Genomic DNA, 17,182 nt, shown 5'->3' with positions numbered 1-17,182 from the left:
TCTCAAGAAGGGGTTATGAGATTTTTTTCCCTTTCTGTAGAACCAAACTTCATTGAATTGCAAATAAGGTTCCACATAGAAACAGGGTGTGAATTAGGTACATGTCTGTCCTCGGGAAGCTTAAACTTCATGGCAGGAGCAAAATTATGGTAAATCACTTAATAATTAAATATTGTAGATGGTATGAAGGAAGGAACCCAAGTGTCTGATCATGACCAAAGAAGAAAGAGTACAGAACAGAACTTCAGATAGGGCTTGGGAACATTAGAGTGGTTCTCAAAGAAGTAATTGTTTGCCAGGTATTGGGTGCAAACCTGTGATCCCAGCTACTCAAGAGGCTGAGGCAGGGGGATTATAAATTTTAAGGCTAGCTTGGGCAACTTAACAAGACCCTGTATCAAAATTAACTTTAATAAAAGAGCTGGGGATGTAGCATAGCAACAGAGTGCCCGAAGGCTCAATCCCCAGTACCCAGTACTGCTTAAAAAAAGAAGAAGGAGAAGGAGAAGAAGAAGAAAAGTAGTTCTTTCCTTGGATCTTTTCCATTTCCATGGATCATTCTGGCAATACATGGAGCATGTGTTTGGGGTTCTGTGGTGCAGCATGGCATTGGTGGTAAGCCTCCAGGCATCTGAGCTGTGTGGAGTTCTTGCTCCTGCTCTCATGGCCAGACTCCTACACCTGCCTCCTTGCTCTCCAGCCTGCATAGCTCTCACTGTCCATGCTCCACTGTTAGGCTTACTGCTCTCATCATCTGGGCAGCTGTTAGCCTGTGCCTTTATTTTACAGATTGGTACAGGTACCCCTAAAAATGGCTCCAAGAGGCCACTGTGGTGTTTAAAGCTACGAGGTTTGATCACTGGATAAGTGAATTGCTCCTATTAAAACTTTCATGCTCAGCCTGTTCAGAATAAACTGCATGGTCCATTCTGGTATACTCCGGAACTTTTTTTTAAATATGCTGTCATTTAATTTTTTTTTATAGTTTAATATTTGTTTCCTTTTTCTCTTTTTTAAAATTTTTTTATTTGTTCTACTTAGTTGTACATAGTGATAGGATGCATTTTGACATACCATGCATAAATGGAGTATAACTTCTTATTCTTTTGGTTGTACATGATGTAGAATCATGCAGATTATGTAATCATATATACATAGGGTATACGTAGGATAGTAGTGTTCTCAGTTTAATAATTTTGTTATGATTTCTACATAGCATCTGGGTTCATTTTGACATAATTATGCACACAAGGAATTTGACCTCAATTCCCATTCCCCTCCTTTTTCTTCCCCTCCTCCTCCTCTCCATCCTCTACTGATCTTCTTTCGCTTCTTTATGTATTTATTTTTAATTGTTACCTCCTACATATACATAAAGGGAATATTCCCTCTGGGACGTTTATATGTGACATAAAATGATTCCATTAGATTAATTTCATATTTCTTTCCCTTTTCCTTCTTCCCACCCTTTCATTCTTCTAATTCACTGATATATCCAGGGAATTTGGCAAAAATCATATTTTTATGATATCCAGTCCCCTCCACTGCCGCCTTCGTTCTTTGTCTTGCTCCACCTTCCACATATGAGAGAAAATGTATGACCCTTGATTTTCTGAATCTTATTTATTTTGTTTAACATGGTTTCTTCATCTCCATCCATTTATTGGCAAATGCCATTATTTCATTCTTCGTTTTTTTAATATTTATTTTTTAGTTGTATTTTTATGTGGTGCTGAGGATTGAACCCAGGGACTCACACTTGCTAGGCGAGTGCTCTACTGCTGAGCCACAACCCCAGCCCATATTTCATTCTTCTTTATGGCTAGAGAAAACTTCATTGTGTGTATATACCACATTTTCTTGATTCTTGTATTGATGGGCATCTGGGTAGACTCCATATCTTGGCTATTGTGAATTGTGCTATTATAAACATTGATGTGGCTGTATCACTGGAGTGTGCTGATTTTAGTTCTTTTGGATAAATAGCAAGGAGTAGGATAGCTGGGTCATATGGTAATTCTATTCCTAGTTTTTTGAGGAATGTCCACACTGCTTTCTGAGATGGTGCACTAATTTGTGGTCCCACCAGCATTGTCTGAGTGCACCTTTCCCTCCATATTCTTGTCAGCATTTAATATTATTTGTATTTTTGATAATTGCCATTCTGACTGGAATTTGCATAAGAAGAGCACAAATGATTTTGTCCCCACTTGGTTTCTGTGAGGAAGCTGGCTCTGGTATGTGAAGGAGTCCCAACTGAACACTGTGACCTGCCAAGCCACATCCTGTCACGATAAACTTCTGTTCCCACGTGGTCCCCAAAACACCCAGCTGATACCCACCATGGAAGAGTGGGCTATGATCTAAATTCATTCTTTGGGATTTTTTCCTTGCTCAGTTAAATGCTGTCCTCCATTAAAAAAAAAAAAAAGTGGAGGACAACCTAAGCCTCCTTTTTACGTATAAATTTACATAATTTCTTTGCATATGTAATTGTATATGCATGTGGATACATACATGTCTATACATGTGTGTGGTATGTATGTGTGTAGCCTCTAACTGGAGAGCCATACGGACAGAAAAAGTAGAACTTATCCTCTTCATGTATCTTCATGGATCCCAAAGATGACAGGTGCCTAATCTTTCTAGCTTGGCAGAGTCTTGTTCTTCTTGAAGAAGGAAAAGGCAGCCAAACGGGGGGGAAAAAAAGAAAGTGTGGTTGGCATTTTTCTAAAAGGTACAAAACCAAGTGTGGTCTAGAAAGAAGAGCATAGAATTAGAAGTCAAGACATCCCATTTTGACTCTCCCTCTGCTACTAGCTGGCTGTGTGACCTTGAGTGAAACTATTCGCTTCTCAGTAATGGAATCCTCCAGAGAAAAACAGCAGAACTAACCTCTGCCTTTGCAAATTTGCAAAACAGCTGAGATGGAGGAAATCAGTGTGAACAATCTATAAATTTGAGATCTTAGTGCAATAGTAACAATGTCTTCCTTTAGAGTTGTCATTGCAATGTCTAACTCCTCCACTCTGTTGAAAACAGTTAGCCATGAATTAACTAACAAAAATTATGGGCAGCCTGGGTACTGGGCTGAGCTCCCACAGTAGGCCCCAGCAGACCTGACCCGATCTGACCAAAATGGAATAACTCATGCTCAATGCCACATAATCAAACTGAAACTTGCAGGAAGAAGACAGATCTCAAAACCAGGTCAGTTTTTCCTGAGAACAGTGCACCTGAGTCAGGATAATAAGAAAGTCCTTTCTGTTTTAACTCTTACAAAAAGTAACCTGATCTTAACCGATCAGGTTTTCTGTTGTTCTGTTTTCTTGTTCCAGCCTTACAAAATCCACTGTTCTGCTCTTGTGCAGTGGGGAGCTCTCATTCTATTTTGGAGACTAAAGGCTGCTCTGATTCCTGAATCGTGGATCAAAGCCAATTAGATCTATAACTAAATTTGCTATACTTTTGTCCTTTGGCATCACATTTCTGCATGCTTATTCTGGTGTGGACTACTGTGTTAAGTAGTCCACATGCTCTACAGATACATAATCCTCAGAATATATCACTGAGAACAGGCATTATTATAAATGATCACCCTTCTATAGATAAGGAAACAGGAACTCAGAGAGGTTAAATAATATGCTTATCGTTGTATAGTAGATTAAAGATTCGAACCCAGAACTCAATCTTACCCACTATACTAACCTAGTATTTCAGTAAAAATGGCTCATATTCCTATTTTCTTTTTAGAAAGTGAAAAAAGGGAAATGGCGATGCCAATCAATCTACTGCAGAGTAGCAGGGGTTCGGTTGTGGGTGTCAGAATCAGCTTTGACCAAGCCTGACTTTCCTCCCACCCATCCTGTGTATGGGACTCAGTTCTCTTCCTCTGGAGGGTCAGTTGTCTCAGCCTGGGAAAGCCCTAAAGCTACCCTCTCAGAAGCAAGTTGCCTGTGAACCCAGTGATATTATTTTCTCTTGGTGAAACCAGGCTTCTGACTTGAAGCTGTTCAACTTAAATCTGCCAAAAAAACCCCACACAGAGGTTGCAGCTGTGTTTGGTAAATGATGTTCCCAGAGCACTGTTAATTTTTAAATATTTCATTAATATCTCTCCCCAAATGACAAAATGGCCACATGTTGGTAGACTGAACATAAAGCACTCTTCTCATTTGGAAGATTGTGTAATAGACCAATCACTCTGGCCAGAAGTACTTGTATCATGTGTAGCCCCTGTTCAAATTTCTAAAAGGTTTATGCTTTCTGATTGAAGTGGATTTGGCAGTGACTTCCAACTCTGGAGCTAAAAATGTCTGATTTCCTGCTCCCTGAGGCAGTGAATGATCTACAAACACAAATCCATTAGAGAAGCTGTATTTGCAAGGAGAAAAAGAAAGATTGTGTTATGTAAACAAGGACTCTTAATTTATTGACTAGTAGGTTGTTCACTTATTGATTCTCCTCATGGGAAGTGCAGGGGTCTTATTATGTTAAAAGGGAAAAACACAGGGTAAGTCTGTTAAGTGGGAATTTTAAAATTTGAGAATCACAAAAGAAACCCAGATTATAGGAAAATGGAAGAGGGAAAGATCAGGACAGTGGGATTCAGGGTCAGGGAGGAAGAAAAAAGAGGATTTAGATAAGAACTGGGAGCTTATGCACTGAGCTGAGGGTTTTTATGGAAAGTTTCAAACATAAAATGAGAGAAGAATATAATACCTATGAATGCATCACACAATGTCAAGTTATTAGCTCATGGCTGATTTTGTTTCATCTTTTATTCTCCTCCACTTAGTAATATTTTTGGGGCAAACCCATGTATCCTTTTATCTATTGTTTTCATCAGCTTCTGTGGCCAAAAGATTTGACAACAATTTTAGAGGAGAAAAAAGTTATTTGGGGCTCAAGTTTCAGAGGTCTCGGTTCACAGCTCTTGGTCAAAGGTGAGGCAGAACATGGAAGGGCATTCAGAGGGAAGCAGCCCAGATCATCGCACCAGGAAGCAGAGAGCCTACTCACCAGGGAGAAAATATAAACCCCAAAGGCACGCCCATAGTGACCCACCTCCTCCAGCCACACCCTACCTGCCTGTAGTTACCACCCAGTTAATCCCTATCAGGGGATTATTGTACTGATTCAGTGAAGGCTCTCATTACCCCATCATTTCACTCCTAACTTTTCTTGCATTGTCTCACAAATGCACCCCTCAGATCTAAACCTTAATATCCATAGCAGACACATCTAGAAGGTGAAAAATCTTTTAGAACACGACCTTGATGTCATTATCACATCTAAAAAACACTCTTCTCTTAATATTATAAAATATGCAGCCAGTACTCATTTTTCTAAGTTCCTCATAAATAATTTTTATTTTCATGGTGGTTTGTCTGAAATAGAATCCAATAAGGATCCAAACGTACACTGTGGTAGTGTGTTATGGTCTACACAGCAACAGTCTGTCACAGGCAGCATTGCACTGGTTACGCCCCTAGGGTGTGACATCACATGTTGGTCTGCCCTCCTGAGTACTGGGGTCAGACACCTGATGAGATTCAGATGTTTCCTATTGGGTCCAGCAGTCTTCATAGGTGTTGGTGGTATTTTTCCATCAGGAGACACCTAATATCGATTGTCTTTCATTTGGTGATTTTGACAGCTGTTGTGGTCCAGCACCTAGATCCTTTTGTTCCTTAGGGGTTGGAAAATAGAGCTATTCTGTCAACTTTTTCCAAGAGAGAGAAGAAAATGAATACTTCTATACAGAGAAACATCTCTTTCTTCTTCCATTTGATCATCTAGGGATTTAATTTGTCCAGGAAAAGTAGGTCAGCTGTTGGCTTCTTGTTATTTACTGATTTTCAACACGGTAGTTCATTCACAGTCATCCTGCAACAGCAACCAAGTAATAAAAACCAGGTCTTACTTGTTTTTGAGATCTTGGGGATTTGAACACATTTGTTCTCATGCCAGGGCATTGCAGGTACACTGATGGATGCTCATCTGGTGCCATCCTTTCAGCCAGTGGAAGCTGCTTCAGGTTGACTTCCAGGTCTCTGACACAGCCCATAACTCCAATAATCTCAGATAAATAGTTTCCTTACTTCCTGGTATGACAAAATGTTCTAACCCTTAGACATTTTTCAGTGAGGGGTGGTGCAAGACTTGGATTCAAGGAGTATTGATTCCTTTAAGTAGGAAATGATGTCTACAGACCAAGATCTAGACACTTAGGGTGCTCATGGCTCACGGGATGGTCATTGTTTCCTAGGTCTTTCCAGTGAAGAAATGTAAATAATAAAAAAGATTAAAACAGTCGGATGCTAGGCATAGTGTCTGACAGAGTAAGGGCTGAAGAAATGTAAATAATAATTATCTGACTCAATGAAATACACAGATATACACACAGAGATATACATACACATCTAATCATATACACACGTGCATACACACACATCGTTGGTAGAAAATATCTAAAGTGGAAAATGCATTCAATCTACCTAATCTGCTGAACATCACCCCTGAGCAACAGAGCTCACTGTGGAATATTGGTTGTTCACTCGCATGACTATATGTTTGGCCAAATAGCAGCTCCTGCTGCTGCTTGGTATTGCAAGAGTGTTGTGCCACATATCACTAGTCCAGGAGAAGATCAAAATTCCTGAAGAGTTTCAGCTGAATGCATGTTGCCTTCCCAATGCTGCAAAGTCAAGCTGTTAAGTTAAGCCACCGTAAGGTGGCCAATCTGTGTCAGACTTTCACTTATTCAGTTCAGTCTCACATACGTATCTGTTCTGCCATGTCAGGAATACCAGTTCTTGGCGACACCAGAAATGACTAGAACGTTTCCTAATGGCTCCTTTCATCAACCCCACACTGCCTCCAAACACTCTCATCACAGTATACGCCAGTACATTACTAAAAACAGCATGAGATTGCTTATTTTTGCATCATTTTTTGTTCTTCTTAGGGCGTGTCTCACTGCAGAATCTACCCTCAAATTATAAAATTGCTTGGACTAGTTCCTTTCTTTGTGGTTATGCCAACAAGTAACACACACATGTGTTCATTGGTTTCATTTTACTTTGTTCTTGGTGTTGCATTTTAAATTCAAACTTTATACTGATGTAAAATATGTTCATGGTTTCAAAGTCAAATCTATAAAACAAGGTACGTTCAAAGGATTCTAGCTTGTTTCCCTGCCTCCTTGAGTCTATTTCCTCTTTTTTCTTTAATTTTTTATTGTTGGGTATTTCCTCTTTTTTCCACCTTCACCATAGGTAACCAGTTTTTTTTTTAAAAAAACATAGCTTATCTTTGCATTGTTTTTTTAAAATATAAAGTGTGTGTGTATGTGTGTGTACGCACGCGTGTGTGCATCCCCCCTCTCTTAGATAAATGAGAGTGTGCTCTTCCTGACCCTTCCTGGAGATGACCCCATGGCTGCACATAGAGAGGTTCCTCAATGCTCATGGCTGTCTGGTGTTCCACTGTGGAGGACACCGTGGTTCACTGAGACAGTTCCCTATGGATGGATAGTCCGTGTCCAGTTCTTTTTCCTATTATATATGGTGTTTTCACAAATGACCTTGTACACATGTGTCTTTTTGTGCTTTTGTCAACATGGTCTTGGGCTAGATTCTTAAAAGTAGGATGGCTGGTCAAAAGGTAACAGGCCATGGGAGTTAGGTTGCTTTACATCCCTACCAACAATGTCTGAGGGAGCTATTCTCCACAGCCTTGCTGTGGCAAGGAGGGTCAACCTTTTTGATTTTTGTGAGTCTTGTCAGTGAGAAGTGGTGTCTCTCTGTGATTTTAATCTGGATTTCTTTTACTGAAAAGGTAGTAGGATACTTTCTAAAAATAGTCTTCCTGGTCATAGAGGTAGGGCCCAGGCATGTTTTTATTGAGAAGCTGTATGTACGGTTCTTTGACACAGCAAGGCCAAGAATCACTAATGGAGAGTGTTTGCAAACACCTCTCATGGACTTGGATGTGAGTTAAATCTCATTGTCACTCACTTGCACTTGACCTTGTGAAATTTCTTAAATTCTGAGCTTCTGTTTGCTCATCTGTAGAGCAAAAACAGAATAGTCATAGTATCTACTTTTATAGGATTGGTGCAAGAATAAAAAAGGACAGGCGCAGTGGCACAGACCTGTAATCCCAGCAGCTCAGGAGGCTGAGGCAGGAGGATCGTGAGTTCAAAGCCAGCCTCAGCAAAACCCATGTGTTAAGCAACTCAGTGAGACCCTTTCTCTACATAAAATACAAAATAGGGTTAGGGGCATGGCTCAGTGGTCGAGTGCCCCTGAGCTCAATCCCTGCTATCCTCCTCCCCACATCACCCCCACCAAAAAAAAAAAAAAAAATCAAAATAGTCGGATGCTAGGCATTGTGTCTGACACAGTAAGGGCTAAAGAAATGTAAATAATAATTCTCTGACTCAGTAAAGAGAACCATTGGGCTTTGGAGGCTGTAAATCATTGTATCCTATAAAATTACTATCACCTCCTTAAATGGACTTCATAGTAATGTGAGAAAGAAGAGGGTCTTTTTTGTGTGTGAGTTGGCAGTGGTGCAGCCATAGAACTGAAGGCCACACGTAGTATTCAGGGGGTAGATAAGAGAAGAAGAAGAAGAAGTGTAGGTGTGGAGAGGGCATGAAACCACCCTGCAGGACAGGCCTTGTCAGACGACAGAGGGGAAGTGTATCCTCATGGGACCTGGCCTAGCAGTTGCCATAGTACTAGCTGGAAGGTGTATTTGAGAACTCGGTGAAATGTGCATGGTCGTTAGCTGCTCAGCTTCTGCCCTCCTGAGCGTCGGCCTGAAGGGTATGAATTGAGAGAACAGCGTGACCTTGGGTACTCTGCAGCTCTCTGGGCCCTTCACAGTCCCTGGACCCAGTTCTCCTGTCTATGGTGCTTTTGTTCCCGGGTGTCTGACACCACCTTTCCTAGCAAGCAGGGCACAGTCACTGACATTCTCAGGAGAAATTCTAGCCCTTAAGCTTGAGTCACGCCTCCCCGCAAGTAGGATGGGAGCCAAGGGTTCTGGCCTAGCACAGGGTGTGTTCTTCCTCGTGTGTGTTAAAGGGTTATTTTTATTATTAATCTTTCTGTAAAATTCAGTTTAGTTATTTGTCTTCTGTTTGTTTCCTGTTGCTTCATTTATTTCTGCTTTTGTGACAGTCATGCCCTTCTCATTTCTCTAGGTTGATTTTTTTTTTTTTTTGCTTTCTTTTTGATTTTTGAGTAGGAAATTAAGTTTGCTGAGTTTCACTTTCTTATTTTATGCCAAGTGCCTTTAAGACATCTGTTAGTGCTCTCTTTCGGTTTGAAATACTTTATCATTTCTGTCTGAATTCCTCTGTAGCTCTGAATGACCTCTGTGTGCTTTACAAGGTGTCAAGGGTATGGATTCCTTTGCTATAATTTGCATCATTGATTTCTAATTTCATTGCATGGTAATTGATGAATATATCTATCATTTTGAGAGGAAATTTGTGGAAACCTGATTTATATCCTAAATCATGCCTTATCAGTTTTTAATCAGTGTTTCATATATGTTTGAGGAAAAAAACCAAATATTCTATTTGCTGGGTACTAAAATCTTAAAATAGCAATTAGCTTGAGTTGGTTGATTGCCCTGTTCAGATCTTTTTCAACTTCACTGCCTGGCAAAATTATCTAGGTAGCTCTACTCCGCTAGGATCCTAGACACAAAATTATCCATTTAGAGTTGATTGGTTTTCACAAAACATGCTCATGTTGTGGAGGACATGGAGGGTCTTCTGACTTTGTAAGCAGTGTTGATCTGAGTGTGGTGTCCCAGCTCAGTTAGCCTATAAAATCTAGGCTCTGATCTCCAGTGGATTATCTTGGCTGTTGCACTCACGGATATTTGTGTCGTGCAATAATTTAAGAGTGGAACTGATCAATATCCTTATGAAGAACAGAAAGTAGATAACTGGCTAGGCTAGAGGCCTTGTGAAGAAGGAATGCATTCTTTTGAAATTTTTTTTTGCTGTATTTAACCTTTTTCTAGTTCTTAGATAGCCAAATGTGACTATAAATGTCACTATATTTATATATTTATATATAAATGTATATTTTTAGTTTCATTCAATAGTTAGATTTATTAACATGTTTGAAGGTTCAGTTCATGAATATGATTTATTTATATCTTCTAACCTGTATTAAACTTGTCCCAGTGTCCAGCATTAGTTGAAGGCCTGTGCCCTTGGTCACATGATCATGTGCGCATTGCACAAACCTCTCTGGGACTTATTTCTTCATCAGTTACATGGACAGAATACAACCTTTCCATGTTGGTCAAAGAGGGTTGTGGTGAGGCTCAGTCAGATAATGGACACTTTGGAAACTGCAAAGAGATTTTGAAATGCAGAAGGCACAAGTTGGGGACATCGTGGGAAGAAGTGGCAAGTGAAAGTGACCTCAATGCATCTTAATCCCCTTTGTTCTCCAGAAGGAACTTGGACAGGGTAAGGATTGAAAGAAATGTTTGGAAACCCCTGAAATGAATTTTCCCATGTCCTTCCTTCCCCTCCCTCAGTGTAGAACACAGAAACTGCAGCCATGACCACCCACGTCACCCTGGAAGATGCCCTGTCCAACGTGGACCTGCTGGAAGAGCTGCCCCTCCCAGACCAGCAGCCATGCATCGAGCCCCCGCCCTCCTCCATCATGTACCAGGTAATGGAAATGGCGGAGCATGCCGGGAGCTCAGGAGCTCTGAGTCCCCTAAGAGCCTTTGCCCTGAAGGGAGAGGGGCTGCATCTAGAAGGTTAAAGGTTGAGAGCTGATGCAGTCCCTCACGCACATGGGGAGCCCGGTGTGAGGAACAGATGAGATAACAAATGTACATCAGGACTATTTCCGTACCCCAGGGAGGGCTGGTCGATGTGCTCTGACCCCAGGTACCTTCCCAGCTGTTCTTGCTGCTGCACCAACCATGTTTTGGCAATTCTGATCTCATGAATTAAATATTGCCATTTAGAAAGCCCTAGAGCCTGCCTGGGTAGTTACTTTGCCTTCGTGTATGGGAAAAGAACGCTAGGACTCCACAGGGCTCAGGGAAGTAGGTCAGAGGCATTTGCTTTTGCCTTAGAGGAGATCTTGTGATAATCTACCCTTGATTGCACAGATCCACCATCCCATGGGGCTGGTAGGGAGGGCACCCTTTGCAGCTGGAGACAGCCCTGCAGTATAGTCCCTGGGCCCCGCTTGCTAGGCCAGAGGCCTTGTGACGAAGGAATGCATTCATTTGAAATTTTTTCGCTGTATTTGTTCTTTTGCTACTTCTTAGATAGCTAAGTGTGAGTAAATATAAATATATATTTTTAGTTTCATTCAATAGTTAGATTTATTAACATGTTTGAAGGTTCAATTCATGAATATGATTTATTTATATCTTCTAACCTGTATTAAACTTTATGGTTTTTATTTACAGGAAAGTATAACAAAATTTCCCTGTAACTATGCCCCCTCTTCTCTATACACATGGACCTTTTTACCAAATATATGTATTTTACCAAATATGTAAATTTGGTACATATGTTAATATGTACATCTTGTAAATATATACTTGGTGAAATATGTATATTTGGTATATAATAATGTATATGTTTTTAAAATATGATTTTTTTCTTTTTATCAAAAGGAAATAGCACTATTTATAGTATTTGATGACCTGGCTTTTTCTTAAAATTTATTATGGGTATTTTTTCTATCACAATATAATGTGGTTGAGCCACATATGTTCTAGCACCTCATGGTCCTTCTAAGTCATTGCATGTACGGTGTATGCTATTATTTATTTAGCCATTTGCTATTGATGAGCATTTGAGTGGTTTGCAGATTTTTTTTTTTTTTAATCACAAAAATGCTGCAGTGGTTGTCCTCATTCATATGGATTTGCACCCTCAGGTGAGAATTTCTGAATGGCTGGATCAAAGTAATGTATACTGAACTTTTAGTAGCATTTTGGGCTCGTGTAGTTTTGGCATTTACTTCTGAGTCTCTTGATGAGTGACTGACCACCCATGGGAAGCAGATGGGCCCTGTCCTCAGCCTGTTCCTGCTGGTGTGATTATGCAGGCAAGTGTTTGGGGGAGGGGCAAGATTCCAGGTGAGATGGCAGTAGGTTTCCACAGAGTTTGTTGACAGTAATTTGCTTCCTGGACACCAGCTACCTTGGACCCATTCCCAACAACTAAATGTGCCTAACCTTTAATTCCACAGGCCAACTTTGACACGAACTTCGAGGACAGGAATGCATTTGTTACAGGCATTGCAAGGTACATTGAGCAGGCAACGGTCCATTCCAGCATGGTAAGTCTCTAGAACCACGTGTGCAGACGTGCTCCCTGCTGAAGCAGGAGGGGCTGTGGGCGGCTTCTCACACGGGGACATGTCCTCGGCTACCCCCACTTCAGACCCCAGCTATGCAAGTCCTGCCCCACCTCCTCCCAGAAGCTCAGCACACTGCTCCCCTTTAGCTTCAGGCTTTGCAAATCCCACTCACTGTAGCCCCTCCTGATCTCCACCGCTCACTTCCCTGAGCTTCTGTAGCTCTCTGGGTTAACATGTGGTTAGATTCTGCCTTGTCTTACATTTCATTGATTACTGAGTATGTGGAACTTTGTCTCTCTGCAAAGCAAAATATTCTTCATAAAAGAGACACGGTGACTTTGGCTTTGGAGTAACATGGTTATTGACTCAAGATCACCCTACAAGCAGAGCTAGCTATTATTTTCTTTCTTAGGTTCTGACTCTAAAAAGGAGGGGTCATCCCCTTCTCTCTTGGGCTTTCCTTGATTTTTTTTCTTCTCAGGCAGCACTGGACTTGGAAGAATTCCAGAGTCCTTATCCTGGGGCTCTGTTGTGGCCTGATGGATCTTTGTCACTATGTTAGTTGGATTCTCTAACCTTGACTTAGCAAACCTGCTCGTTTGTTCTGAAAGTATTTTGCATCTGTACCTGCAGAGGACAGGGTCAGTGCTGGGGAGGTGCCCAGGGACAAACGGGCCAGTCCTAGTTCTCAGGGAGTCAAGTCAATACTGAAGCTTGCCATTCACCGAGCACTTTCTCTGTGCAGATATTTTAAGTTTATTGTCTCATTTAATCCTCAATGAACCCTGTGAGGTAGTTCTGTTATAATACCCGTTTTATGCTAGGCGCAGTGGCATGTACCTGTAATCCCAGTGACGAGAGACTGAGGCAGGAGAATTGCAAGTTCAAGGCCAGTCTCAGCACCTTAGCAAGACCCTATCTCAAAACAAAAAATAAAAGACTGAGGATATAGCTCAGTGGTAAAGTGCCCCTGGCTTCACCCCATCGAGTACCTAAAAATGAAAACAGACAACAAACAAACAAATAATAAAGTACCCAATTTATAGCTGGGGAAAACCGGAGCCCACAGTTGACAAATGAAGGACCTAAACTCTGCTGTCTGTCAACAAAAATCTGTGCTCTGGACTACTCTTTGTGGACAAACGAAAATTCACAAAGGGTAGATGTCATGGTTAAAGTTAAAGTTCGGTGTTTGAAGGGACTTTGAGAGGGTTAGAGAAAATTTGATGACGGAAGTGACTTTCGAGCGGGACCCTATAGGAGGGTAATGACACCTTTAAGCTGTCTGTAAGGCATTCCCTGCCACAATGCATTGGAGTCCTCAGAATCGCCCTGGGACTTGCAGAGGGATCAATATACCCATTTGAGGGATGAGAAAACAGAGGCCTGGAGAAGTTAATAAGCATGTTACTCATGGTCCTACAATCAGGAAGTCATGGGATTGGATCTGTAATCTGGGACTGACTCTCTGTATTTTACTCCACTGTCTCACATGGAATTTTACCAGTCTGGGAGGAGTGGGCTTACCCTGCTGGGGGAACCAGTATGAACAAAGGCATAGAATTTCCGGTTACTCATGTGTGATCTGTGAGGTCCACATGAGCAAATTATGGTATTGATGGAAATTCAGATGGGGGTCAGCTGGTGCAGGGTACATCAGTTGGCGAGGGCTGCTTTAACAAAATGCAGTAGACTGGCTGGCTTAAAGAGTGGGTGTTTATTTTCTCACAGTCTTGGAGGCTGGAAGTCCATGATCAGGGTGTGGGCAGGGTTGGTTTTTTCCCAGGGCCACTCTGGTTTACCTGAGACTGCTTCTGGCTGTTTCCTCGCGTAGTCTATCCTGTGCACATGCAGCATGTCTCTTTGGGAATCCAAATTCCCTCTTCTTATAAGGACACCAGTCAAATTGGATTAGGGCCCACAGAAATGACCTCATTTGAATTTAACCACCCCATCTTCATGTAGAAGTCATTCTCATGTACTGGGTTTAGGGCTTCAATAGACGAATTGTGTGGAGGGAGAGAGATGCATACAATTCAGCCTGTAGCACAGGGCTTTCATTCATCACTAAAAGTCCAAAGGCAGTGGAAGGTTTTTGTCCATAGGAGAGAGTTGAGCAGAATTGTTTCACCTGTTATGTGTGGAATGAGTTGAGGAAGAGTGAACGGAGCAGATAAATCACTGAGATCATTAAATTCCCAACCTTGGAGTTATTAAGGATGGTACTAGGATGATGGCATTGAGGGTGACTAGGGGGACGTGCATGTGAGAGTCACCGGAGCTCAGCTCTACGGGGCCTAGCAATCTGCTGGGGTAGAGGGAACAGCAACCACACTGAGGTGTTCTGGAAATGTCAGATCAGGGACTCTGGTAGGGAAGTCTAAGGAGCAGGCTGGTTCAGAGGGTCACTGCATGAATCTTCTATTGCTACTGTAACAAGCTATCATATTCTTAGTGCCTTAAAACAACACAGATTTCTTTACTGACAAGTACTTTAGAGGTCCCACGTGGGTCTTCCTGAATTTGATCAAGGTGCCCACAGGGCCACATTTGTTTCTGTAGGCTCTAGGGAGCTTTCTGTTGTCTTGTTTTTTTTTTTTTTTTTGTTGTTGTTGTTTTTGTTTTTTTTTTTTTTAGCTCCAAGAAGCTTGGCTTGTTTCTAAATAAGAAAACTATGACAAGTTGAAAGATGGGTCCAAGGGAGGCAGGGCCAGAAGTCAAGTCCCAAGGCCCCACCCAGGACTCCTTTCTCCATATCATCTTGGCCTCTTTATTCAAGGCCAGTTGTGCAACAAATCCAGCTGAGAGTCAGCTAAACTGTCCACAGGGCAGAGTCCACGCCCATCTTCTCCACTGCCGTGTTCAGCACAGAGCCCGGGACCCGTGAGTGCTCAGTAAAGCTTTCATTGAATGAAGGAGTTCACATTACACCTGCTATGGGCAGTTGCGTGCTAAAAATAGATGCACATTCTTTATATTACTGTCACTTCCCCTTTTTGACATGTGTTTGAAGCAGATGACTGTAGGACTCCCACGGGTTGATCTTGGTTCTTTCTGATCTCAAGGACAACATGTTACTGATGCTAAAAGCTCTCTACATTAAGCATTGAAACTGTGACTTGCCAAAGACATTTGCTCTTGAAAATAGAGCTGTAATAAGTAATAAACTCCAGGTTAAATCTGATCTGATCCTAATGAGATATGGAATATGTAAGATATGAAGATTTAAAATTAAATCAATAAAAGTACATTTTTTTTAATAGATACAGATATTCACAATGAGACATGGCCTCATGTTACTCTTTATTGTGTTTGGGGGCATACTTTTCATAACATAAAACCATTTAAAGTGTATAATTCAATGCTTTTTTTTAAGCCTATTCACAATATTATACAACCACACCACCATCTAATTTCTGTTACCCCAAAGAATACCCCAGACCTCTTAGCAGTCACTTCCACTTCCTCTCTCCCTGTGAACCCTGGCAACCTCCAATGCACTTTCTGTCTCTATGGATTTGCATATTCTCACATTTCATCTAAATGAGTTATACAATAAGTGGCTTTTTGTACCTGGCTTCTTTCACTTAGTGAAATGTTTTTCAAAGTTTGTGTTGTAGCCTGTGTAAGTACTTCATTACTTTTTATAGGTGAATAATATCCCATTGTAGGATAGACCACTTTTATTTGTCCATTCATCAGTTGGTGGACATTTGGGTTATTTCCATTTTTTGTTGTTGTTGTTGTTTTGTTTTTTGTTGGTACTGAGGGTTTTACCACTGAGTTACTTCCCCAACCCTTTTTATTTTTCTTTTGAGACAGGTTCTTGCTACATTGCTTAAGGTCTTGCTAAATTGCTGAGGTAGGCCTCAAACTTATGATCCTCCTACCTCATTCTCCCGAGTAGCTGGGATTATAGGCATGTGCTACTGTGCCTGGCTTTTTTTCTATTTTTGAGTTATTATGAATAATGCTGCTGTGAACATTTATGTCACCCATAAATCCTGAATCCTCAGAAATTTCTGTGTGGACACAATTTCAGTTCTCCTGTGTATATATCTAGTGGTGAAACTGCTGGGTCAAATGGTTACTCAATTGTTAATATTTAGTGGCACCGCTTTTAGGAGTTTAGACTGTTTTTCTAACTTCCTTTACAGATCACCTAGAGAGAGACATAGTGTCGTTCGTTGAATTCTCACAGAATTCTGTCACATCAGCACCACCACCATTATCTTCACTTTAACAGATGACTAAGTGGGGAGTTTTAGCGATTTATTGTGGACTAAAGGGCTGAGGGTGATGAAGCTGGATGTTAGCCCAGATGTTCATACCTTGAGTTGAGGGCTCTTTCCACAGAGGCATAGTCCAGGGGATGGGTCATCTCTGTTTTTCAGGCTCATTTCAAAGTTGTTGCTTATTTCTATCATGTGTATAATAATTATTCTCCTGCTTATAAAATAGTAATGTGGACTCTTATCAAAGTGTGAACAGTACTGTTATGTTATTTTAGTGTATTACGTATTATCTATTGTGTATTGTAGTACTATTACCTTACTCTAGTAGATATATAAAGTAACACAGTATTCCAATCCAGAGAGAGCTTGTAATTCAGAGCTTGGTACATATGCTACCAATTTTTTTTTTTTTACATTCAGTATATATTTATAATCACTACTGTTTTGGTTTGTGACCTATTTACATACAGTTTTGCTTGCTCGTTTTCTTACTAACTATATCTGGGACACCTTTTTCTGTGGGAACTGCAGATCTGCCCTCCTTTCCAAGGTGGCCATCCATCTGTTTGA

General features: G+C 41.0%; 1 protein-coding gene across 5 annotated transcripts in view; it reads left to right on the top strand.

The window, feature by feature from the left end:
* Cyfip2 (cytoplasmic FMR1 interacting protein 2) overlaps positions 1-17,182 on the top strand; it is a 129,574-nt gene that overhangs the window by 10,380 nt on the left and 102,012 nt on the right. For 2 of the 5 annotated variants that reach the window (XM_027938620.2, XM_027938621.2), the window contains exons 2-3: positions 10,579-10,718; positions 12,267-12,356. In XM_027938620.2, the coding sequence (XP_027794421.1) occupies positions 10,602-10,718; positions 12,267-12,356 (207 nt within the window). In that variant the 5' untranslated portion in view covers positions 10,579-10,601. Of the gene's footprint in view, positions 1-10,308; positions 10,719-11,264; positions 11,342-12,266; positions 12,357-17,182 lie in introns of those variants that run through there. The other 3 variants (XM_071612022.1, XM_071612021.1, XM_071612023.1) reach the window with 3 other exon arrangements.

This window comes from Marmota flaviventris, chromosome 5 (assembly GCF_047511675.1).
Source record: "Marmota flaviventris isolate mMarFla1 chromosome 5, mMarFla1.hap1, whole genome shotgun sequence".
Lineage (NCBI taxonomy): Eukaryota > Metazoa > Chordata > Mammalia > Rodentia > Sciuridae > Marmota > Marmota flaviventris.
The sequence above is the reverse complement of the archived record's forward strand: the minus strand, read 5'-3'. Positions and strand labels throughout refer to the sequence as shown.